This window comes from Patiria miniata, unplaced genomic scaffold, assembly GCF_015706575.1.
Source record: "Patiria miniata isolate m_02_andy unplaced genomic scaffold, ASM1570657v1 HiC_scaffold_3, whole genome shotgun sequence".
Classification (NCBI taxonomy): Eukaryota; Metazoa; Echinodermata; class Asteroidea; order Valvatida; family Asterinidae; genus Patiria; species Patiria miniata.
This window is the reverse complement of record NW_024037069.1, coordinates 30,298,816-30,324,611: the sequence shown is the minus strand read 5'-3', so window position 1 is coordinate 30,324,611 and position 25,796 is coordinate 30,298,816. Positions and strand designations below refer to the sequence as shown.

At 39.9% G+C, this 25,796-nt stretch overlaps 1 protein-coding gene across 1 annotated transcript; it reads left to right on the top strand.

The window, feature by feature from the left end:
* Positions 1–3,826: 3,826 nt before the first annotated feature.
* LOC119737658 (alpha-N-acetylglucosaminidase-like) lies at positions 3,827–23,590 on the top strand. Its single transcript, XM_038212148.1, has 19 exons — positions 3,827–3,899; positions 6,887–6,994; positions 7,445–7,602; positions 8,946–9,127; positions 11,119–11,337; positions 12,948–13,109; positions 14,065–14,136; positions 14,320–14,383; positions 14,890–14,963; positions 15,762–15,918; positions 16,860–17,009; positions 17,623–17,765; positions 18,653–18,812; positions 19,361–19,446; positions 20,086–20,190; positions 20,304–20,424; positions 20,933–21,039; positions 21,885–22,042; positions 23,356–23,590. The coding sequence occupies exons 2-19, from the start codon at positions 6,931–6,933 to the stop codon at positions 23,496–23,498; spliced, it is 2,325 nt and encodes a 774-aa protein (XP_038068076.1). The 5' UTR covers positions 3,827–3,899; positions 6,887–6,930; the 3' UTR covers positions 23,499–23,590.
* The last annotated feature ends 2,206 nt before the right edge of the window (positions 23,591–25,796 follow it).

The window sequence follows — 25,796 nt, the reverse complement described above, 5'->3', positions numbered from 1 at the left end:
TTCAGAACTGAAGAGTTTATTTCGAAAATGCAATATATACGTTTGGAAAATAAGGTGGAAAAGATGCGCAGTGTTGAAAATTTATCAAGCATTCACGGCACAACAGCTGTTTAAACAACAATTTTTTGCTTTATTGTATTCCTAAACTGTGTTTTATTACATAAACATATACATGTAATAACAGCTGTCGAAACTGGCTTTGGTCAACCAGAAGAGGGCGCTATTCTAAAAGGTAACAAAAGGATGTTTGTCGCATTTTGAAAACAAACTCTTTATATATACCAAAAACACACTGTTGTTTGAAAAAAAAATGTATTTACAAACAATCATCTGATGATCTTGTTATTCTTTCCCACCCCATTGTGAAATGAAAGTGTGTGAAATCATGATGGGGTGATCCTGTTAAACCCATGTAGTTATTAATAGAAAGTTGTTAAATATTTTATTAGTTCGAGACAAAGTAAAAACATTGACTTGATCCAGGAAATATGGATCCAACAAAACTATTTTTAAAATCTATTTATTATTTTTGGTGTATTGTTGGATACCAAATGCTAAACTGTGTTTGCTGCAAACTTTCAGCCGTTGAACTTGAAGTTACATGTAACTTGTCAAGATTCAAAATATGAAACAAGTTTAAGTTATTCTTTTTCCTCGATCACGTCGTTAATGATGTCATAATGCTTGCCAACTCTGTCAGTGTTTGCTATTTGTGAGAGAGAATGCAATATACAGTGGAGTTTCCGTAAGTCAAACTCTGATAACTCAAAACAACTGTTAAGTCAAACAAAGAATCCATTCCCTTCAGTAGTATAACAATGATATACAACCCTGCTTAACTCGACACTCTGCTTAAAGGGAAAATACAACATTTGCAAACATCAAAAAATAAAACTACCAAATCATTTTGAAATACCTTGCTGGACTGTTAGTGAATGACAGTGTAAAGCATCCTGTAAAATCATGGCACCTGGTACTGTCATTTTCAAGAAAAGTGGTATTTTTGTATCAATTTCCAACGCTGATCGGCCGATCAGCGTTGGAAAAAACTGGCTTTTTTCAAATACTGGACCCAATTGACCATCGCACTTGTTTGCACTCGATTACACACCTATGAACGGGTACAAGCCAGCTAGACTGGTTCCCTGACCTTACAATTCCCCAATGTATGTAAACTGCTCTGTTTCTTCTTAAATGGAGTCAGGGAACCAGACTACAGGAAAATGATTGTTTTTCTTGGTTTTTATAGCATTTTTGAACCCAAAACCTCAAAAAAGTCAGTGTAACTATAATAGCTATATATTTCCAACCCCCCAATTCCATCCATTTCTGAAAATTACAGCAAAAGCAAATGATGTATATTCCCTTTAAGTCCCGTTTTGAAAAGAGAAATCTGAATATTGCATTCTCTCTACCTTTTGCATTTTATAAATTGCGGTCTCTAAAAAATTAAAATATGAAGAGAAGCTAAGATAATTTTAACACTAAATTGGACCTGTATATAAATCCAGGGAAGTTCCCGGTTGCTGCTGTTATAATTCAAAGCACTAATGGTATTCTTGTTTTCTTTAGCAATATAATTAACAAGATAAAAATATTATGATTCTTTGCTTTAAATGTTTACGTGGCTTGCATGTTAGAGCTTAAAAAGCTGGCACTGCTATAGGCTTGATTCAAGATGTTATTTTGTCTATGGTCAGTGTGCCGCATGCAATTTTATTGCACATTGGCTATGGACTAAGGAGAATTGATGACTTGAGTCAAGTCTAAAATAGTTACAGAGCACATGGACAAGAAATTAGAAAAGCAGTAGGATTAAATGCATTCATGTATTCATTCTATGTAATTACTGATGACCAGTGATGTATTCTAAGTCATAATATTGTAAACATGGGTAAACACTGTAGAAACGTTTTATTTTTGATATATGCATATTTTGTTCCCTTTTTTTTTTGTACTGGAGATAGATAAGCAGATTTATGTGATACCATGTATATAAAGATGTTATTTGTTATGCTTCTGAACAGATTGTGATGTTGAAACCGACAGTCGTTTTTTCCCTTTTTTAGATCTTGTTTGAGTTTAACCCTCCTGCTATCTGAACAGTCACAGACAGTCAAAAGATCAATCCACTTCCGTGCTATGCCTTTTATACAGGCTATTCACCAACAGTCAGATCATATTTCAAGCAATTGTGACTAGTCAAAACAGTCAACAGACAAGAGTAGGCAAGTGGTAGGCACAGCTGGCTTATCAATCACCTACAGTCAAAGCATAACTGTATCAAGTTGCCTAAACAGTCACAGCCAGTCAATCCTGCTTTATGTAGGCTGGGAGCTCCTAACTGTTGAAAACAGTTACTTGATTGATTTTGACTGCAAGGACGACTTGGCACAGAATGTGTCAAAATTAGAAAGTGGAGTGCTTATTTTTTCCTCTACTTTAACCACCACCGATTTGTTAAGTACCTGCACTTTTTGTTGAGAATTCTTCTTGCACACAAACATGTACATAATTGTGTCAATACTACTAAAACTTTACTTTATGTAAATATATGTGTATAATTAATTGCCTGTATTTGTGAAAGAATGAAAATGATCAAAAGTTTTGATTATGTTTAATTAAACTCCCACTTTGTGACTATCACATCAAGACCACTTCAAAAGCCCTTGTTTTGTGACATTACATTTTCAATTTAATTGGATAATCTCTCATTGTTAACAAGGAATACGGACCTTTTTTCTTCTGTATTAACCTCAAATTTTAAAAGTTCTAACTTTTGAGCTAACAGTTTTTGATTAACCATAACTTAATGTAAAGACATAAGTAGTGCTGTATTTATAATACACGGTCATATTTTGTTCAGAGATAATATATTAAAAAGTATTTAAACCTCACAATGTTGGACTACACTGTTGAACAGTAAAATATCGTTGAGATTCTCTGGTTTTGTGAAAATAATTGCTTGCAAATATACCATTACTTCTGGCTCAGTGATTCCTTGTTGAAATTTTTCAAACCAAAGGCGCTCACCTTTTTGTGGTATTTTTCAACTTCAAAAAACATTTTGAAATGTTACCGTCTATTTGTTTCTTGCCAACATTGATCTTAAGTGTCACAGAAAATCTTTGGACGTTCTCCAATTATTTTCTTTTGCCAAAAAACCCCCAAAAAACCCCCAATCCTTTCTATTTTTTAAGTAACAATTTCAAGTCTCTTTCTTGTTAGAAAATCATGCTAAAAATATCAGGCTACTTTTGTTATATTTTACTTTTGTTGAAATACGTTGGCGTATATATTATATATTATTGTAAAGGTAAACAAGATTTGACCAAACTTGAAAGTAAGAATCAATACCAAGTTAATGTTTATAAATATTTATGCATGTCCTTATTTGCAAACTATTAAATCATGGTCACACTTTGAAAGTTTTACCAATGCTTCTTGTGTTCAGTTACTTGTGTACTTTAATAATAAAGGAATTAAGCGTTTAGTGAATGGTTTCGAATGTCTCAGGGTCAATGTGGCAACACTAGGGGATGTAGTCTTCACCCCTTTTTGAGTGAAAAAGTAAAGCCCTTTTTTAAGTGAAGAAAAAAAATACCCCCCCCCCTTCCCCTAGCCCTGCCCTTTCGTTTGGGCCTCAATTATGGAGGAAAGGTTGATAGAGGTGGCAACAGTGGGTGGCAAGTGACAGGGTTAAACATAACATGGTTAAAATGACGTACATGTTCTTAATTAAAACATCAAGTACACGTTTTAAATAAAAAAGATCAACTATACGCTCTAAAATAATCGAGGTTTTATTTTCGAACGTGTAGTTATTGTGTCAACAGAGGGCGCTATGTGACGTGACGGAAGTTTCAGAACAGAACAACGGTGGTTGGTGCGGCAAATAGGTTTGGTTTTTTGGTCCAGGTTATTTTGTTATTTATGCAGATTGTTAATTTTCAATAGAACAGATGAGATACGGCTACAAAATGAAAACCATCTCAATAATTACTACATTGGTCAGGCAGCCCATGCGCCAAAAATGGGACCCAAATCTGGAGTCCATTCCCTATCCCTTCACCTAGTCCGAAAATTTGGGACTCTCAATACTGTGTATGATGAGAGTCCCAAAATTTAAGGTATTGAAAACATGCAAAACAAGAAAATAGACTGGCACCTAAAACAACTAGTCCAACACAGCTTCAGTACTGCATCAATCAACCATGCCAAAAGAATTTCAGAAACATGTGGCATGAAGCAGGAACTAGTCTCAATTTATTACACATTTCTCCATAGTCAAGCTGTCACGCCCCAACTATCGCATCGGTCCCAACTATAGTTGGGACTGTCCCAACTATAGTGCGGCAGTTGGGTCGGCCCAACTATAGTTAGGACTGGAGTTGCGCCGGATGCTTCATGCTTGATAGATCTTGTTGGATTAAATGTTCCGCGGCGCTGGCACCGTGTATTCGTCGTGCATGCATGCCGCAAGGCTGGCCGGTCACGTGGTACTGCCTAGTTGGATGAGTTGTCCAGCTGCTGCTGGGTTTTATTGTCCAGCAACATTTTGCAAAATTCAAAGATTGCCATGGCCGGCCAACTATAGATGGGCCCCACCCATAGCTAATGTCAAAGGTCCCAAGTAAAGTCGGACAGTATGTAACAGAGCTGTACATGGGCGTCGCCAGGACTTTTTCTAGAGGGGGGCAAAAAAAAATTTTGCCAAAAAATGCTTGTATTTCTCAACACATTCTCGATTTCTCAGTTTTAGAGGGGGGCAGGGACATTCCCCCCCCCCCCCCCCAACTCATTAAATTTACACCACTTTGTCTTCGCGCCTCTTTTTCTTTTCTTTTCTTTTCTTTTTTTTCTTCCTTTTTTTTTTTTTTTCTTTTTTGGCTTTTCCAGGGGGGGGGGGGGGGGGGGGCAAGTGCCCCCCCTTGCCCCCCCCCCTCGCGACGCCCATGGAGCTGTAGGGAATGTTTTATAGTCGTACATCAATGTAAACTATAGTTGGGACCGCCAAATAAAAATATTGCGGTGGCCCAACTACAGATGGTCCCCACCCATAGATAATTTCATTGGTCCCAAGTAAAGTCAGATGTGTATTAGAGTTGTAGGGGATGTTTTATAATCGTACAACAATGTACACTATAGTTGGGACCGCAAAATAAAAAGATTGGAGTGGCCCAACTATAGATTCGCCCCATCAATAACTAATTTCAGTGGTCCCCAGTAAAGTCAGACGTGTATCAGAGCTGTAGGGAACGTTTTACAGTTGTACATCAATGTCAACTATAGTTGGGACACAGCAAAATAAAAAGATCGGAGTGGCCCAACTATAGATGGGCCAGCCCAACAGTGGAACTTACAGTTGGGACCGTCCCAACTATAGTTGGGACAGGCCCAACTATAGTTGGGCCAGCCCAACTGTGGAACTACAGTTGGGACAGGCCCAACTATAGTTGGGACAGGCCCAACTATAGTTGGGACCGATGCGATAGTTGGGGCGTGACAAAGCCACCAGACCATGCAGACTATTGACACTGAATGAAGAGGTCAGTCTTTCCAAATAGTTGGACCATGGATGGACATGTACTAGTCTAGTATTAAGCCCCATTTTGAAATCACTTGACTTCCCTCTCATGTGCAAAATATTGAAGAAAAGTCTCCTTTAAAATTGAATTGAGTCTGCAAACTTGGTTGGTGAAATACTGAGGACATTTTCTTTGCCCCAGTGGAATTTTTGGAGAAATTTGCTGGCTAAACTGTGAGTAAAGTGGGCCTGATTTAGTTTTGCATGTTTCAGAGCACTCCAGAGCCCTGTCTGCCCTTCACCATGTTTACAGAAGAAGTTTGACAACTTTGTTTGACTTGACTTGAGAAAAAAAAAACGTGTGGAAAATAAAATTGGGAGTGCCGGCTTTCTTTCAAGTTTTAAACGATTTTAACCTGCTACTGCTAGAATAGATTGCACAACACATTTGGCAGTGTATATTTAGCCGGCGCCAGATAAACTTTAAGTAAACTATATTTTACCGGCAAAGCACTCAACATGCGCAGTGACTTTAATTTGGGGGACTAGTAGTAGCCATTTTTACCGTGACAAACTTAGTCTGGTTCCGCGCCAAAAAGTCATTGTCCTTGTGACTTCGTTTTAACGAGATGGGGGTCAGATCATTTTACAGTTTGGACTTAATTTCCCTTTAATTAAAGAAAATCCTCTAGAGCCATGAATCAGAAAAAGAAAATGGATAGGCCTACATGTAGTAGGCCTACTATTTACTAGTTAAAAGGGGGGAGTATTCGACCACTTCAGAAAAACTGGCACTGCCTAGCGCATAGCGTATGATATTGAGAGAGTGAGATCGTTCTTGATTTTTCCGGCAAAGTAGCATTTAGGCCTGCTAAAGCTCGGGCGAAACAAACAAATATGACTTACATGTAGGCCTGGACAGTCCTTGCCTAATTGGAAAGAATGTTGCAACCCGACACTACCTCAGCGGTTGTGTATATACACTACAAAGTCTATGGACACAGGACATGATGGAGAGTGACGAAATTTTCTAAGTATTTCCTAACAAAATTGGAAATGTTTCTCTGTCCCAGATTTACGTCTTATTACCATTTTCGCAATGAAGAACCTTCATTGACTGATTGAGATGATTTTATGAAGACAAAAATGGTGTCAGGTTGCAACATTCTTTTCGCCTAATTATAATGAGCCAGTCAAAGAAAAGGAAACAAGCTTTGGCCAAATATTCATTCCTAATTGATTATGAAATTGCTGGAGAGGGCTCTGGGGTCTGGGTAAAGAAAGACATAAGTTGCTAATATTCTGCATAACATAATTAACATTTAGAGCCACCTTCAATTGTCTATGATTCTTGCACAGATTGAAGAATTCAACCAGTTTGGATTTTGTCAAGTGCTATCAGCATGCGTCATCTATCCACCATAGTGTCCATCATTACAGTATTTGCTGTGCATATCAGTGCAATAGGTACGTAATTTCATTTGTCAATTTTCAGGATCGAAATCAACAATTTTCATCTGAGGAATTGCCTTATAAATAACCAATATTCACGCTTATGCCATTAAAAAATTAAAAACACTGTACAAAGTCTTGTGTAGATTGGAGTTTTCTCTTTTTTTGTGAATTCCAAGTTGCATGCCTGTATAACCAATAGGAAAGATTTCCATATACGAAGTTCACTAATTTTCCTCTGTATTGACTAACAAGCCCCCAGATAGCAATTTCATGTCATCAAAGTCAATTTGAGCAGTGAGAAAATACAAGCATTTTCTTAGAAAACACTTAGAATTTGTCAGTCCAATCTCATAGGGTTTGTACACGGGGTGTTGAGTGAACTTCGTATATGGAAATCTTTCCAACCAATATAAACAAAGTCTGTATAAATATACTTATCACTTTTATTTTCCACCCATGAAGAGTTTAAATCTTTAGATCACATCAAGACCAAGACGAGACCCGATGACCAGGCGGCTGCTGTGACTGCTCTGATCAGAAGACTTATCCCTGAACGAGCAGCAGCGTTCACCGTGGTGGTCAACCCATCACTAGGGCCACCAAGACTTGACACATTCCAGGTAAATAGGGCTGTGCATCGGACCGAAGTACCCGACCGCTGATGTCAGTAACCGGTTCCAGATTATGGGATTAGGTACCTGCAACCAACTTTACAAATTACTTAGTGACTTCTCAGACAATGAAAGAGAAAGGTTTTGAATGTCATTTGTGGGGAATTTTCACAATGAAAACCAGGCTACATGGAAAAACAAAACATATTTCACGTTTATGAGGCTCGTGAAAGTTGCAGTTTACACGGTAAAGGCCAAGTTCGCGCAAGGACTATAGTTGACCAATGGTTAACTAACGTTTGCCCGAACTCTGTCTAGTCGACGGTGGTTGACTACGCTAGTCGACTATTTGGAACCAGCCTACTGGGGTTGGTTGCTTCGCTGGTAACCAATAGCCGCGCGCATTCATAACGCAAGCAGGGAGCCAGGATCCAGACGTTTTGCGACGGCATTTTGACCAGCGTTTGACTAGAGACGTTCGCACGTTGCTATTAGTGCGCAGGCGTAAGGTACGTCACAAATCAACCACTAGTCGACTAATGGTTCTTGCCCGAACTTGGCCTAAGCTTTAAAGTATTGACGCACTGATTCGGTGGTATTATCATGCAGACTTTGGTAAACAGTTTGAACATCAATTTCCGAGATTTGAATTTTGGGGTTTGGTTTCTATGATGGGTACCCACGTACCCATTTTTTGCAGATCGACCTGAGGGCGGCTTAAAGGGCTCTTGAAGTGAATATTTCTTAGGAACTTATTTTGTGCTACTTTCTAATCCTCTTAAAGTGTATGAAGACTAATTGACATCCCTTTTTGGTTAATTTTTACTGAAAAGTGCACTTCCTTAAACATTTAAAATTGTCCATGCTTTTCCAGACAACTGAGGGCGCTGTTGCCGTGAGTCACTTCAGTATTAAAGACCCTGTTCATATTTTTATGTTTTCTATTGAAACTGTGAACCCAAAATTTGCTCATTGAAAACATTTGTGAGAAAATTTTGCTCATTGGCTTACTGCCATGAACTGACCCAACAACGAATCACTAAAATAAAAGAAAGTTTACGACAGCGAAATATCCAAAATTCTGGCAACTTTTTGTGCACAAACCAATTGCAACACTGAGGTTTCTGCCTGATATGACATCACACTTTTGCTCATGAATATTGGAATTCGCATTAGTAATAAAAAGTAAAAAAAAGCACCAAAATACCCTTGAAATGAAAATAATGTTAGATGGGTCATAAAGATGCATTTTCAAGAATTGCATTAAAAAAAAATACATTTCATGGGCCCTTTAAGGATTATACATGCCCCTCCATGATAAACAACGATGAGTGTTTCTTCTCTGATCTTAGATTGAGTCCAGCAATAACAAGGTCAACATCACTGGTACTACAGGAGTAGCGGCAGCATGGGGCTTCTATCATTACTTGAAGCATTACTGTGGATGTCATATTTCGTGGGCAGGGAACCAGTTAAATGTCCCGTCGACTTTGCCCAAGGTCCAACCGGCGCTGAAGATCACAAGTCCAAACAGGTGAACAGGTTATTACCTTTGTATAACTTACAACTCCCCTCCCCCATCCAGCCCCCTCCCCCCCCCCCCCCCCTCCACTTCCCTCACTCCCCCAACCCCCACAACCCTTCCACCCGAACACAAGGGTGTCTAATGTGAGGCCAAGTTTGAAAGTATCTTTATTTTGTACCAACAGGAAACTTTTGACAATTATATCAACCCCCCCCCCAAAAAAAATATAAAGCCAAGCCATAAATACAGCTGAGATTTCAAAATTGGCCCAGAATAAGCCATTTGCGAGTGACTAATAACCCTTAAGAATTTCAATTTGAAAAACGTCCGGTACACTGACTTGCTCAGAATGCTTGGCACATTTTAACTTTGAATTCTCCAGACCAAAGACACTGTTGCTTATCACATGATTCGGGGCAAGCTCTTGCATAGTTACGTAAGAGACGCTCAGCACCAATACATTGTTCACAATGGGTGAGAATGGCACAAAGACACCAGACCATGCCGGAGCTGGGGGTTGCTAGCATAAGGCTTGCCCCGAATCACGTGATATAATTACAGTCACTTTGGTTGGGAGAATGCAAAGTTAAAACGTGCAAGGCATTGGATTAAGCCAGCGTTCCAGATTTTATTCAAATTTAACTCGCAAATGGCTTATTGTATGTTGAATAGGGAATATTATTTTGGTTGAACAAGGAAATTGATTGGAACGGGGTTTGAGCCTGTAACATCCAGATTGCCGTTCTGGTGCTCAACCAACTGAGCTATCCAGCCCTATGTTGGCGGTTCCTCCATTTTGTCAATGTCTCAGTTCAAGGGGCGCTAGCCAGAAGCCATAAACCTGTATATGCCATGTAGCCAGATGTCACGCCCCAATGTCACAATGCTAGCAACATTAGCAATGTTGTAAACCTGGGAAATAGCAAACGGGGATCACTCAAATGGGGATCACTCTTTTTATAAACAAAAAATATTAAAAAAATTAATAGTGATTGTGTAAAACATGTCAATCCTCAGGTACTAGAACTAGTACATGTATTTGATGAATTAATCAAAATGTGGGTTAATTGGTTACATTTTTCAGTTTGATAAACAAAAAAACGATCACAATGATAACGAAACTTTCCTTTTTAAAAGGTAAAAGAGCGTGGGTCAAAAGATTTGCAAGCCAAAAATCTTTTTAAAAAATCCATGTATAATTATCATTGGAATGATTGGCCGTTGAAGTTTCTGTTGGTAGCATCAAGTACATGAACCAATCGATGCAAACAAATAAATCAGCCGTTAGATTATTCAAAATAGCGATCAAAAAGGGAACAATCAATTGAACGAGAAAACAAGTACGTGGGCCATTATAGGACAGCATCAATGGAGATGTTTTTGTTAAAGGTAAAGTCCATCATTTGTAATCTGTGCATTTTGTTCGTTTGAAGCAACAAAAGTGCTCAAAATCTAAAGACGGGTGCTGAACAACTAACCTGATGAAGTTTCAGCTCAGCTTCAGCTGTATACATGTATTTCGAGAAAAACAACATTCTAGGATCTCGATTTCAAACCAAAAGTTGCTGAATCATGTTTTGAAGTGGGCCTGAATTCGGCGTACGAGACACGTTGTTACTGAATCGATTGCAGCTACGCGATGTTGCGCACTGATCCGACGAATTATAGCAACTGCGCGCGCGTGTGCGTCGTGTCAACGCTTGCGTGCGCTTCGCCAAATAAAAAAACAAACTAACGGAAATTTCCAACCGTGCTTCTTAAGACGCACCGTTAGAAAGGCCTTCTTTCGTTGATTTCTTCAAAATGACAGCTTGCCAGAAAGAATAATTTCACAGGGAGTTTAGTTCCCTTACTATCTTTCAACCGAGTATGTTTTTCAACAATAATTACGCCAGTTACTTTTTGGATAGCTGCCAATGATGGACTCCGGCTTTAAGGAGCACAATAATTGATTTGGTTTTCTAACCGTGTGTGGTCTGGATGGTTTTTCCTTTTGTCAGATTCCGTTACTACCAGAACGTCTGCACCGTCAGCTACTCCTTCGTCTGGTGGAACTGGACGCGATGGGAGAGAGAGATCGATTGGATGGCCATGAATGGCATCAACTTGCCCCTAGCATTCAACGCCCAGGAAGCTATCTGGCACAAGGTCTACCTCAAGATGGGTTTCACCCAGAAGGATCTGGATACGCACTTTGGAGGGCCTGCTTTCCTAGCATGGTAGGTTGGTTTCTGGGGACACAATCTACAACTAGATATTGTTGGTCCAGAGCGTGCAAGTTGACCTCAAAAAGCTGCAAGATTTTACAAGAATACAGCACATGGGTAAACTCTACAACATGTTTAACGTCCTATTTTTTGGGAAAGAATGTTGCAACCTGACGCTACTTCAGCGATTGTGGACAAAGTCTATGGAGAGTCAAGACAATTTTTTAAGTATTTAAAGGGAATATACATCATTTGCTTTTGCTGTAATTTTCAGAAATGGATGGAATTGGGGGGTTGGAAATATGTAGCAAATATAGTTACACTGACTTTTTTGAGGTTTTGGGTTCAAAAATGCTATAAAAACCAAGAAAAACAATAATTTTCCTGTAGTCTGGTTCCCTGACTCCATTTAAGAAGAAACAGAGCAGTTTACATACATTGGGGAATTGTAAGGTCAGGGAACCAGTCTTGTACCCGTTCATAGGTGTGTAATCGATTGCAAACAAGTGCGATGGTTAATTGGGGCCAGTATTTGAAAAAAAGCCAGATTTTTCCAACGCTGGTCGGCCGATCAGCATTGGAAATTGATACAAAAATACCACTTTTCTTGAAAAGGATAGTATACCAGGTGCCATGATTTTACAGGATGCTTTACACTGTCATTCACTAACAGTCCAGCAAGGTATTTCAAAATGATTTGGTAGTTTTATTTTTTGATGTTTGCAAATGTTGTATTTTCCCTTTAAGTACAAAATTGGAAATGTTTCTCAGTCCCAGATTCATGTCTTATCATCATTTTTTGCAATGACTGACCTTCATTGAGATGATATATGAAAAAAAAAGCAGCGTCAGGTTGCAACATTCTTTCCATTTGTTTTGCATTTATTTTGTATCCAGACTGGGCCCTTCCAACCAAGGACAGTAAATGGGTAATTCAAAAGAAAAAAAACACAACAGTTTTTACCCCAATTTCATCGCAAACAGGGTCACAAGATTGATCGGAGGGGGGGGGGGGGACAATTGATAGGCACATTATTGGAACACTGTAATGGTTAGTGCATGTTTAGATATGGCTTCTGACTAGCGCATCTTGAACACAGACGTGGACAAAATGAGGAATCGCCATAGCTCAGTTGGTAGAGCACCGGGGTGGCAATCCAGAGGTTGAAAATTCTAAAACAAGGTGTTTCCCACACTATGAGCTCTCATCACAAGTAGTCGCTGTTAAAGCTCCGTTCCGTTGCAAATGTTTAATTTCGGGCATGCGAGATTTCATCAGGAATAGCCAAACAACACTATGAATTCCAATTGAAAACAAATTGATATATTCTTGATAAATTGACTTTTGTTCTTGTTGTGTGTGTTTACTTACAGGGCTCGCATGGGCAATATTCAAGGCTGGGGCGGACCTCTGACGCCATCTTGGCATGCCAATTGAAAACAAATTGATATATTCTTGATAAATTGACTTGTTCTTGTTTTGTGTGTTTACTTACAGGGCTCGCATGGGCAATATTCAAGGCTGGGGCGGACCTCTGACGCCATCTTGGCATGCCAATTGAAAACAAATTGATATATTCTTGATAAATTGACTTGTTCTTGTTTTGTGTGTTTACTTACAGGGCTCGCATGGGCAATATTCACGGCTGGGGTGGACCCCTGACGCAATCTTGGCACGCCAATCAGCTGCAGTTACAGCATCAAATCCTGAAGAGAATGCGAGATCTGGGCATGACGCCCGTACTGCCTGCATTTGCTGGCCACGTCCCTAATGCCACAGTGAGGTAGGTTGCATTTTTTTTGTTAAAATCTTTGTGATTGAGAATCAGTTTGTTTTTCTGAATGGTGTTAGCTACAGCAGGAGGGTTGCAGCACGGTTTTACAAAAATCTCTTTAAAAACGACAGTTCTGTAATTGTGTGTGAAGTAGTTTGTGCGTTGCTTTCATAAATATTATGTCAGTTTTGCTTCTGTCGTCTCAATGATTTTCCTCATCAGTGCGATCCACTCTCCCATTGTCAATAGCTGTACGTATGTAGCTTCTTCCAGTTTGCAGTGTTGTGTAAGCACTTGCTTACCGTCTTCAGGTCGTTGTCAAGAATGATTGCTAGTGTGGTACAAGGGCGTCCTAGCCAGCCTTCCATGCCTGCTTCTGTGCCGAAGTACTCATCGATGAATTTCTGAGTGGGTGCATCTCTCGGTAGCCACAGGACATGTCCGAAGAGTTGCCAGCGTGCTTCAAGGGTCCTGATGCTGAGTGGACCACACTTGCAGTGACTATGGGCTCCGTGCGCCGACAAAGACGGTGCCCTTTTACCTAGCGACGACGTCCCATGGGCGGGACATTTCGCTGGTTGACGCGCACCGTTCCTTGTGTGTGACGCACGTACACCAGGGGATTTGTACTAAGTACACGCAGTGGCCGCGCTTCGCGGCAAATGAATTGCAGTCAGGCAAGATGGCGTCGGTCGGTCACACCCAAGTGTTCTTCCTTTGCCGGTGAGGGGGTACTTGTAAACGGAGCGGATAGAGTGCCTTGTTGGATATGCGATGTGGCCACCGCATGCCAATGATCTGTCGTAATTGGCTTCGGAGGAATGAGTCCAGTTGGTCGTTCTGTTTTTGAGCGAGGCCCCAGGTACCCATGTTGTAGAGAAGTACAGGGAGCACCAACGTGTTGTAGAGGCACAGACTGTAATTTCTATGTATAATTTACGTAGCGTTATCAATTTTTTTCTAGGTTGTTTCCCAAAGCCAACATTATTAACGGAACCATCTGGAGCAAGTTTTACAAAGATCCGCAGTACTGTTGGTAAGTTAAAAACAACAATTTTATAGTAAAAACAATTTTATAGTAAGATTTCGCTCTTTGTTTTCTCAAATTCATTTTTTAAACGGATCCATTTCTGTCAAAGTTTTCAATGGCGAAAGGCACATTAAATTCATATGGATTGTAAGATTTTGTTTTCTTCACTTTTTCATTTTTGATGTGAAGCACTAAGTACCTGGTTCCGTCCGACCCTCTTTTCAAGACGATTGGCAAAGCTTTCATTGAAACGGTAAGAAACTACCTGAAATATTCTTTCGAAAGTCTGTAATTTATATATGTTGCTGTTGTTGAAATCGGGTTGCACCTTAAGAAATCGATACAGGCTTTTGTACTACCGACAAACTAAGTATCCGCTCCGTTCACAAGTACCCCCTCACCGGCAAAGCAAGCACAGTTGGGGGTGACCGACCGACGCCATCTTGCCTGACTGCAATTCATTGTCGCGAAGCGTGGCCACTGCGTGTGCATAGTACAAATCCCCTGGTGTACATGTACGTGCGTCACACACAAGGAACGGTGCCCGTCAACCAGCGAAATGTCCCACCCATGGGATGTCGCTGCTAGGTAAAAGGGGGCCCTCTTTGGTCGGCGCATGGAGCCCATACAGCATTGTTGTGAAATTTGACACCATTGTTTATAGGCTAGTAGTATGTCTTGCCACCATTTAACATATGTTTGAAAGTTTTTGTGCTAGTTATAGATAAAAAAACTTTGCCAATTTTCCTTTCTTTTCAGATGATAGCAGAGTTTAATGGCACTGATCATGTCTACAATGCTGATTTGTTCAACGAAATGAATCCTGTTTCAAAGTAAATAGTAAAGGTTCTTATGTCAGAAACTAAAGTTAACTATTGATAAACAACTTTTTTTGTTATAAATTAACTGTGTCCATATCATTGGTCTTCCAACTGAATTATCTAGCCCGGTGTTTGTAGTTTCTCAAACAGTAACTGTCTTTGTTCAAGACTGGGAAGGGGGGGGGGTGCTGTAAAAAAAAAAATCACTTCGCTTAACTCTCCTAGTCTTCTGCACTTTACAACTCTTGAAGTTTAGCAAAATACTTTTTACCATAGAGTTAGCGCCCACACTTCAAATTCCTTTGAGGTAATCTTCTGTGGAGTATGGATACCACTTCAAATCCCTGCACAATTCTTTTGAGTGGTTAAGCTCAGGGCAAGCAGGCAGATTCGGTCAAGCTGCACTACATTCCACATTGCTTTTTTTGTGCAGTGACTCTCTGTGTGACATTGTTACTTTAATTTCATTTCATTTAATTTATTGTCACACATATATATAAATATACAGTGAAATGCTCTGTGACTTTTCATATCTCTTCACCTGACACTGACCTGCAGGGTTTTAACGGGTTTTTACATATTGCTCTGAACATTGACTTCCCACTAAGAGGGTGAAATTACTAAGCAATCACTAGGTCGTCTTGGCCTAAAAAAAAATGCAGGGAAGGGTTTCTCATGAAAGAATAATCCACTCGCACTTTATTCCTGTTACCCGGTATTTTGTCCATTTAGTGACCTTGGATACTATGCTCAGGATCAATCAGTCATTCATACTTTGTTTCATTAATACTTGTTCATCTTTCCATTCAGTGATCTTGGTTATCTTGCCAATGCGAGCCGGGGCGTTTACGACACCATCATCTCTGCGGATCCTAAAGGCATCTGGCTGATGCAGGGCTGGCTGTTTACCGTCAACGGTTTCTGGTACAAAGAACAGATAAAAGCACACCTAACGGCAGTGCCTTTGGTAGGTGAAAAAGAAATCCAGGAAAACTTTTGAAATTGTTCAAATGAAGTAGGGGTTTGTCTACTTCGAAAAATAATGATGTTTAAAGGTAGAATGGTAGAATTTGCAGCTATCCAAAAAGTAACTGGCAAAATTATCATTGATAAGCTTTCTTGGTTTGAAGATAGTAATGGCACTAAACTCCCTGTGAAATTATTCCTTCTGGCATGCTGTCACTTTGAAGAAAACAATAACAGAAGGTTATGTCCAAAGATGTGCCAAGTGACACAGTTTTGGAAATTTCCGTTTGTAGTTGTGCGAATCCGTGAATGGGTACAAGCGTTGACGTGACGTAGACGCGTGCATGGTTACTCTTACTTGTCGGTTCAGTGTGTGACATCACGTAACTACAATCGGCTGAATGAGAATCATGTCCCGAATGCTGATTTTAGGATTGTGCCACAAGAGGGCGTAATTCAAAATTTGACTCAGAAACTTTTCAATTGAAATCGAAAACCAGAATATTGTGTTTTCTCAATATATTTAGCATTCACAGAGCTACAACTTCATCAGGTTAGTTGTTAAGCACCCGTTTGTAGATTTTGAGCACTTTTGTTGCTTCAAACGAATAAAAATACACAAATGACAAATGGTCTATTCTACTTTTAAGCGATCATTTCTAAAACATGCAAAGAAACTCTTTTTTTCCCAAAGAAATTTTTTCCCCTCAAATTTGAACATTTGGTGGGTTTACGGCGTAGAAAATGTTTAATATTTGGTTTTGCCCTTCATAGACATCAAATTTTAGCAGCAATATATTTCTTAGTGCTGTGCGAGAGCATGACAATTTGTTTTGGTGGGACTCAAACCCACGACTTCCTGCTTTCTAATGAAGAACACATTCCTTTATTACAGTAAGTATTATTGATTGAATACTATGAATTTTTGTTTGTCCATTTAAGGGTCGCCTGATTGTTTTGGATCTAGCATCGGATATCCTCCCTGTCTACGATCGGACCGACTCCTACTACGGCCAACCGTTCATCTGGTGTATGCTGCACAACTTCGGAGGGAACCATGGATTGTACGGCCGGCTAGATTATATCAATAAGGTTAGGAACAAATAATGTGTTTGTCAGCATATTTGCCACCAAGAATAGTGCCACCTATTGTCCGATAGTGTCCAGTCTTTTGTCACTATCCACCTGACCTTTTTCGCTGAACCACCTCACGCCGGGAATATTTTTGCCCCAAATTTTGATTTTCGCAACAGGTAATATTTTCCAGCCAACTTCTGATATATAGCCAAACGCCACAAACACTGATTCGCAAGAGTCATTTCAACAGTATTTGTACGATATTTCTTGTCGAAACCTCATATGTTTCAATAGTCCGGGGTGTGCACTGGAGCGTAAATTGTACAACAATAGGCTGTTTGCAATGGCCAATTCCAGATCAGCACACACGGTCGGCCTCCACGGACTTCACGGACTTTGTGTGTGTGTACAAAAGGCACGAGGCATTAGCGTGTTTAGACGTCGTCCAGAGACGAGTCGAGGCAATCTTGACATCTTAACCCATCAGCCGTGAAATTTTTTTCAAAATTTTTTTGAGTAGAATTAGGACCAAATGCTTCATTGGTCTTTTTTTTGACATTTTGCTCACACATCAATTTCCCGAATTTTGAATGAATGTTGATTTTTGTATTGGTCGTTTATTTTCTAGGCAGTATTTGTTGGCAGGATATTCCCTGGTTCCACCATGGTGGGCACCGGTCTGACTCCAGAAGGCATCGATCAGAACGACGTGATGTACGCCTTCATGAATGATCTCGCCTGGCGAACCCAGCCTGCTAATGTGACAGCGTGGTAAGATGACTTGTAATGGACAGAATGGAAATTTCTGCTTCATCAAACAAAACTCACAACGAATGGCTTTTGATCTAGCTGTGTGTGAATCGATCCTATGCTCTGCATCTATCTTTGTGAACATCATTACTCTTCGAAAGAATGTTGCATCCAGATGTCTCTTTTTTGTTCATATATCATCTCAATAAAGGTCAGTCATTGCAAAAATGTTGAAAAGACATGATTCTGGGACTGTTTCCAATTTTGTTAGGAAACACTTAGAACATTCTCTTGACTCTCCCTAGACTTTGTACACAACCGCTGAAGTGGCGTCTGGATATTTCATTCTTTTCTTACTCTCAGAACCACCGATATTCAATTGATAAACACAGTTCTGAGAATTTAGGCTTGACTATAAGCTTGCAGGGGTGAGATTTGTCAGAATTTTTCTTACGTGTTTTTGTGATTCTTTTTCCCAAGATTTGTCCCGATTTCAGGATTTTTTTGGTCAGCATTTTTCCTGATGTCAGGATTTATTCGTCAAGACTTTCCCTGAATTCAGGATTTTTAAAGAATTCTTTTTGAAATCTGGAATTCCTGAGGTTTTACCATAAAGGGTTTTTACCTATACAAATACATGTAGAACAAAAGAAATGGATATTTTAAGGGGTGCCTTTAGGCAAGTACAACTATATACCGTAGACCCTACGTTGCTCTGGGCTTTTGGCGACCCTTAAACTCTTTGCCAATTATCTTGTTGATTTTTTCATTTTCCCCCCAATCTCTACCCTGTTTAAGTCGGCACCACATGACCACAGCAACAAGTTTGTTAACAAATGAGGCATAGTCCATATTACAGTTGCATTCATGGTACATTTATACAAGATTAATTTGTTAATTTTCATCAGGATTGATTCTTACGCTGTGAGACGCTACGGGAAGTTCAGCCAGCAATCCCACAATGCTTGGAGGATTCTGAAGGACACAATCTACAACTCAATGGAGAATACCAAGGAACATAATCGCAATGCAATCGTCTCGCGACCGTCGCTAAAAAGTCAGCCAGATGTAAGTTCAGTATTAGTGCATTTAATCACAACAGAATTGTACACTGATACACCCTTTTGGTGCTAGACCTTCCAAGAATACTTCATTTAATGCTTGCTAGAAAGAAAGTGTCTGTGATTATTGCATAAACATTGTAAATCTGCCACAATATGCAAGAGGTGCAGTTTGCCCACTCTTTTGGGAAATTTTTTCCTAAGATCTTTGGAATTTTGGTTCAGGCCTAGGGAAAGGTTTCAAAGTCTTGGGATTTTGTGCCGATGAGTGGGGAGTTTTCACATGCACAAAATGTTGTTTTGCTGTACTTAAACCCTATGTGCACAATGCACTTATAAAAAGTGTACACTTGCATTGTGCTAACGACTGCATCATAAAATTTGGGTCTGTGCTGCTATTAAGATACGTCTAGGGAAATCTTGGGAATTTAACCGCGGTCATCTTGAGATTTTCAAATTTGGAGAGTGGTCACACTGACGGGGTGAACACTCCCAAGACATGGCAAGATGTATACGACTGGTATGTGTTTGTTTGTTTGTTTGTTTTTGTCTCAGATGTGGTATGATTGGAGGGAGGTTGCTAAGGCCTGGCCACTCATGATCAACGCATCAGCTGAGCTGGGCACCAGTCCGCTCTACAGGTAATGAATACAAGCGGTCAAGTCTGGGATCCTTCTCAAATAGGTTGTACGCAATGATGGTTATTCCATTTTATATGTAGTATTGCTTTCAAGAATTGCTGCCGTAGCACTGTCTTGATGTAGTCCAACTGTCAGGTTGGACAAAAGCATGTTTTCAAGACAAAAGCCCTTAATATTTAAGAAAAACAGCCATACAATGAAGTAAGAACTGATCAAATACATGCAAATGACGTACCAGTTGGGGTGTTGAACCAGGGTTAGTTGAAAAGTGAGGAAAGAACCATATTTACCATTATAAAAAAATATATTTCAATTACTTTTAAGTAAGATTTGAGGCTTTGCATGGTGGAGATACTAAATAATGAAAGGTTTGCGGAAACACCATGTGCGAACAATTTCTCAACTAAGAGAATGGTTCTGAAAAGAACCAGAGGTATAAACTCGACGTTCCGGTCAGTATGCTCTGACCGTCAGTATCCACTCTCCTGAAGACGGTCAGAGCATACTGACCGGAACGTCGAGTTTATACCTCTGGTTCTTTTCAGAACCATTCTCTTAGTTGAGAAATTATTCGCACATGGTGTTTCCGCAAACCTTTCATTATTCAATTACTTTTGTTAAATACGTCATGCATTTCAGGTATGATCTCGTGGACATCGGTCGACAAGTCTTACAAGATATCTCTGCATCATACTATGCAGAATTCCAGACTGTATTCAACAAAAACAACAAAACAGCAGCACGGTAAGCGCAGCAAATATTTCTGTGATTTAATTTGCCAAAAGACACGGATAAAAACCTTTGGATAATGATTGCTTCATCGGTTTGCATTTTTAATTCTACTTCTGATTTACCAGGTCTTGTCTGGCCAAGATTCTGGATGTATTGCTGGACATGGATACGCTCCTAGCAACCGACTCACATTGGTTGCTAGGCAACTGGCTAGAGTCCGCCAAGGCCCTGGGCACTTCAGTCAAGGTTTGGATTTTTCCTCGTCAAGATAATTTTTAACTTAAATTTTTTTTGTAATCTTCTATGCCATAGCTTACAATTGAGTGCCAGCTTGGTTGTGCAATTCAATCATTTTGTTTTTATTTATTTATGAGATAGAATTTGCGTCGGGGTGATGTAAATTATCAATACAGGGTGACCAAAAATATGGTGCAAGCCGATATCGTTAAATTTCTCAAAAAGTACCTAACATGAGTATTTCATTTTGATGGAGCATATTAATTATTCTCTTGTGTATAAATCAGTGAAAATGTCATGGAAACCCATTCATGCAAACCAGAGCTGTAACAGATTATAAAAGGATATGTGTTTAAAGGGAAAAGTACTTGAGTAAAACTATGAGTAGAAATTCAACACTGTTTTGGGTTAACAACCGTTCAGTGGTAGAATCAGCTGTATGGACCGAGGCAAAGCAAGCAAACGAACATTTTAGTTTTCTCTCCAATTTTGAGGCAGTGATTTTTATACTTCACAGGAGCAGAAATGGTTGGACTATAATGCACGGAACCAGATCACTATCTGGGGACCACACGCAGAAATCAATGATTACGCCAACAAGCAATGGGCCGGCCTCATGAAATCGTAAGTCATAAAAAATATTTCAGGAACTATACATTTAATAGTTTTCATATCTTTTCGAAATTCCAGTCGTATCTTTTTCAAGATTGCAGACTGAGTCACAAAGCACATTGTTGGAGAGAAATCAACCTCGTGCCCCGTGGGTACGATCTTGCAGCGCCGTGTTGTTTCCCATCATGCCTTGCGCAATCGTAACCCCTGGAATTGTGTAATTTAAATGTACCAAAATACGGTACATTATAATTAGGGCTGCAGTTTATCCGTTTTACGTGCCGACGCCATCTTTAAAATGTTAAAAGTTGTGATTTTGAAGAATCAATCCTTTCAAACACAACGTTTCGACGTTGTGTTAATTAGCAAAGATTTGTATTAAATGTACGTACCCCTTTCGTGCCTTTACAACCACAGATACAGGGTTTTTTTTAGCGAAAAACGCGGCTGACATAATCCATATCGTACAGGCTTCGCGACTTTTGAATCGTAATTTTTTTTTTCGTACGTGACGTTACGTGCAAAGCTAAGCACGCGAGCGCGAGCGCATTATGGGCGCGCCCGGCGTGCAATCTTCGAAATGCCCGCGCAGTACGCTGTGAATAGCCATTCAGCGTCATTTACGTCATCATCACAGACAGGGGTTAGTGTAATGAACGAGCATGCGCTCCTGGAGTCGAGGCTGGAGAGAAATGGAAATTATTTCAAAAACGTGATAAAGTATCTTGCCCGAGGACACAAGCAGCATTGATCATTATTTCACCAACCCGAAATTTGACAACAGCCACAAAATTACAATTCTAAAGCCATTCACAGATTCCAGATACTTATCTCCACATTTGTTGGATTTCCAACAGATATTACCATCGAAGATGGAGCCTGTTTGCATTTGAACTGGATATTTACATGGATGAACATCGGGTCTGGAACCAGACCAGATTCAACGAACTCTGCTTGAATACGATAGAGATGCCCTGGACATTTGACACATCTGACTTCACAACGGAACCAGTTGGTAAGTACAAAAACAACACTGATGGTTGGCTTTGTGAAGTGATGAAGGGACAATTGACTGATTGCTTAGGCTCCGCCCACAGACTGCGCAAGCTCTCAACAACACATGTGCCTCTCCAGTGCCAACCTGTATGTTCCAACCGCACATGTCATTATAATAATAATAATGTTTGGCTTATATTATTAGTTTTCCTTGAGTGCGAGTGGAACACGGAATAATGTAGTGCGTCTGTGTCCCACATACCACGAAGCCGAAGGCCGAGTGGTATGTGGGATAAAGACGCACTACATTTTCCGTGTTCCACGAGCGCGAGCGTGATAACGAATTTATCTTCAAGCAAACTTGACGCACTAAAAAGATTTTCAGCGGTTATCCTATTACACGTGCGTGTAATGGCGTGCGCATCTTGGAATAGCGCAATACGCGGAGTGCGGTATGGACCGTGGCCGTGCTACATGGTTATATGTAGCACGGCTTGTTGCCATGGATCGACCAATCAGGATTGAGGATTCAAGTTTACTTGAAGATAAAGCGCTTTATACCAAGAGCTTCAAAGCACTTCACAATTATTACCCCTGTTCATCAGTCCATGAGACCATTTTTTTCTGCAGCAGCTGGAGATCAGCTCAATTTGGTCTCTACCTTCACAGGTACCCATTCATACTCCTGGGTGGTGAGAGGCAACTGTAGTAAAGTGTCTTGCCCAAGAACACAAGCACCATGCATATTTAATGAAATGACTTCTAAGAGGCCCCATTGATGGATGGGCTGTTTGAATATTGTCAGTCTGTTTCTGTTTGGAAAACCGATGTTGAACCAATAGAGCATGCAAGTTGACCTCTCAAAAACCTGCGAGATTTTCTAGAATACAGCACATCCAGGCACCGATGTTTTGGATCTACAACGTGCGTAACATCAGTTTTTGCATTTATTTTGTGCCCTGACTGGGCCCATCTAATCAAGGGCAATAAATGGGTAATGCGAAAGAAAAGAAAGCATTACAATTTACAACATATTGGAAATATTGCGAATTGATGACTACGATAAAACTTAAATTGTTGACCTCAACTTCCGTTCAATCGGTCGCGCAGATAACAATTGGGTTAATTCAAACGCGGGAGTCTGTGACTAGACTAGTCAGTGTTTGGCACCAAGACGTTCACATAAAAAAGTGAACGAGGACTGGCGAGACTTGCACGCTCTGATGGTTTATCCAACATAAATATGACACGACAGGACTGGGCTTCAAATTGAATCTTTCAAACGAACAACTCCCACAATGCAATTTTCCTTCTGTGACCTTTCACCTCCAGGCGACACCGTCAAGGTTTCCCGGTGGCTCTTTGAGAAATACAAAAAGGACATCTCATCACGCACAGGCGACGTTGTTGAATTTGTTGACGTCAGCAGCCAGAGATGGAGACCGAACAAGCCTTATATGGATAACTCGTCGTAGTCGATGCAGTGGGACGTCGCTATACCAAACACCGCTAAACCGAACGTTCGGCTTTACCGAACATCGTCCTTGGCTTCAGGTTTTGTGTACAAAACCAAAAATTGTTGAAAAATGTCAACAGAAGAGTACGTGACAAGTGGCTATTACTTCCCAATAAAAGGGAAAGCCACCCATTGCTGTAGGTAGTAAGCTCAAAAACTGTATAATGACATCATTCAATAGTCAGCTCGTGTTCAAAGTGGTCTTTCAGTAACTACGCCCAGTGAAGTTCTAAGTACCGGAGCACCAGCAGCTAAAAATCGCTCTACTGAACGATTTCTGTTGCAAACATTTTCTGTGGATCCCGCGATGTTCGTTATAGCGGCGTTTCACTGTAGTCAGAAATCCTGGATGACAGTAATGCTCATGTGGTGGTTCACTTCAATTTAAACTCGTGTAACATCTATACTGCATTGTACTAATTGTATTTATTCCCTGAGGAATCCATACACCCATACAGCGCTAGGGTGGTTTGAGGGAGTACAGGAAGTAACAGGTAGGGCAGTTTAGGGCAGTACAGGGACAAATGGGTTAAAAACCAGAGTTGCAATAGGTCTCGTTCAAATGACGTTATTTCCTACATACCAACCACAAGTGGCCACGTGCATTGGCATTTTGAGCGTCAACTTGCATAACGCGCATTGGCTGCGTCGTATTTCGAACACATTTCGAGCAAAAAACGCGGGTGTTTGGAACATTTTCAACACTGCGCAATGCGTGCTTGATTGCGTAAAATACAGTTGCAGTTCTTCTACAGAGATGGCCGTCATTGAACAAGTCCTATCAATTCAGTCACAAGTCAATCACAAGTCATCACAAGTCAATCACAAGTCAATCGCAAGTCAATCAAGAGTCAAATAACAAGTCAATCACAAGTCAATCGCAAGTCAATTGCAATTTAATCACAAGTCAATCACAAGTCAATCACAAGTCAATCACAAGTCAATCACAAGTCAATTGCAATGTAATCACAAGTCAATCGCAAGTCAATCACAAGTCAATCGCTTGTCAATCGCAAGTCAATCGCAAGTCAGTTGCAAATATTTTTAGTCCTTGGACTTTTTCTTTGGTTACAATCTTTTTTAACAATAAAACCGAAATGAATGAATGAATGAAAAAGTCAATCACAAGTCAATCACAAGTCATCACAAGTCAATCACAAGTCCATCAAGAGTCAAATCACAAGTCAATCACAAGTCGGTCACAAGTCAGAAGTAAGTATGGGTTTATTTGGAATGGTCAGTTTTAACCCTAAATTTTCATGAACCCCACGAATCTTAATGCTTACAAAATATTTAAACGTATATTTGGCCTCTACCCACCTTGTGTGAACATTTGACTTAATTTCGTGAAGTTGGATTTTCGGGCCAAAAATGAGTATTTTTGATGACCGCGGATATGGACAACTTTTCAAGATTTGGGCTTTTTGGGCAAAAAAATTAAATGTTTATTTTCTCCCTGGATCTTGACTTAGGTGAGCTGAAATCTCTCGGGGATTCATTTTTGGCCTCTTCTCACCTTGTGTGAACATTTGACTTAATTTTGTGAAGTTGGATTTTCGGGCCAAAAATGAGTATTAGGTGAGCTGAAATCACAAGTCGGTCACAAGTCAGAAGTAAGCATGGGTTTATTTGGAATGGTCTGTTTTAACCCTAAATTTTCGTGAACCCCACAAATCTCAATCATGCCTACAACATATTTAAACGTATATTTTAATATTTTTAGCAAAGATATCTCACCACGTGCATTTCGGAACGACTGTTGGACTATGGAGCACACATGCTTTAGAATTTCTAGAAATTAAAGGATTACAAAATAATGTGTAGAATAAATGCAATATTTAACATTTATTTATAACTCTCAACTGTCCATTAGAAACACACTCTTGGAAAAAAAATGGTTTGGTTAACTTATTCTTTATGATGGGAATTGCGGTTTTGCCGAAGTCAATTGAGCGTGATCGGCTGACTGATAAGTGTACGCACAAAACCCCGAGCCAATGAGGTTTTGTATAGAAAGCTGGCCGAACCACTTTTTGCGAGAGTGTGCCGGTAACTAATGGTATCAAAACCGTGGAGCTATAAAACGTTGAGTATTTAGGATTGTACTTCCTTAACTACACAAATAATATTAAACAAGTAAAAAAAACACTTAAATCTTGCCTGAATAGGCTAAGATTTATTTTTGTTCGTGTATTGGTCTGAACAGTCATACGATTTTGCATTCTTATTATCTTGCCGTGTTTGCCCTGTACAATGT

Excerpts from the sequence above, each read along its gene's own strand:
- LOC119737658 (XM_038212148.1), top strand. The coding sequence starts at position 6,931 with ATGCGTCATCTATCCACCATAGTGTCCATCATTACAGTATTTGCTGTG. Across the intron at positions 9,128-11,118 it reads AAGATCACAAGTCCAAACAG|ATTCCGTTACTACCAGAACG; the intron begins GTGAACAGGTTA and ends TCCTTTTGTCAG. Across the intron at positions 14,384-14,889 it reads GCAAAGCTTTCATTGAAACG|ATGATAGCAGAGTTTAATGG; the intron begins GTAAGAAACTAC and ends CTTTCTTTTCAG.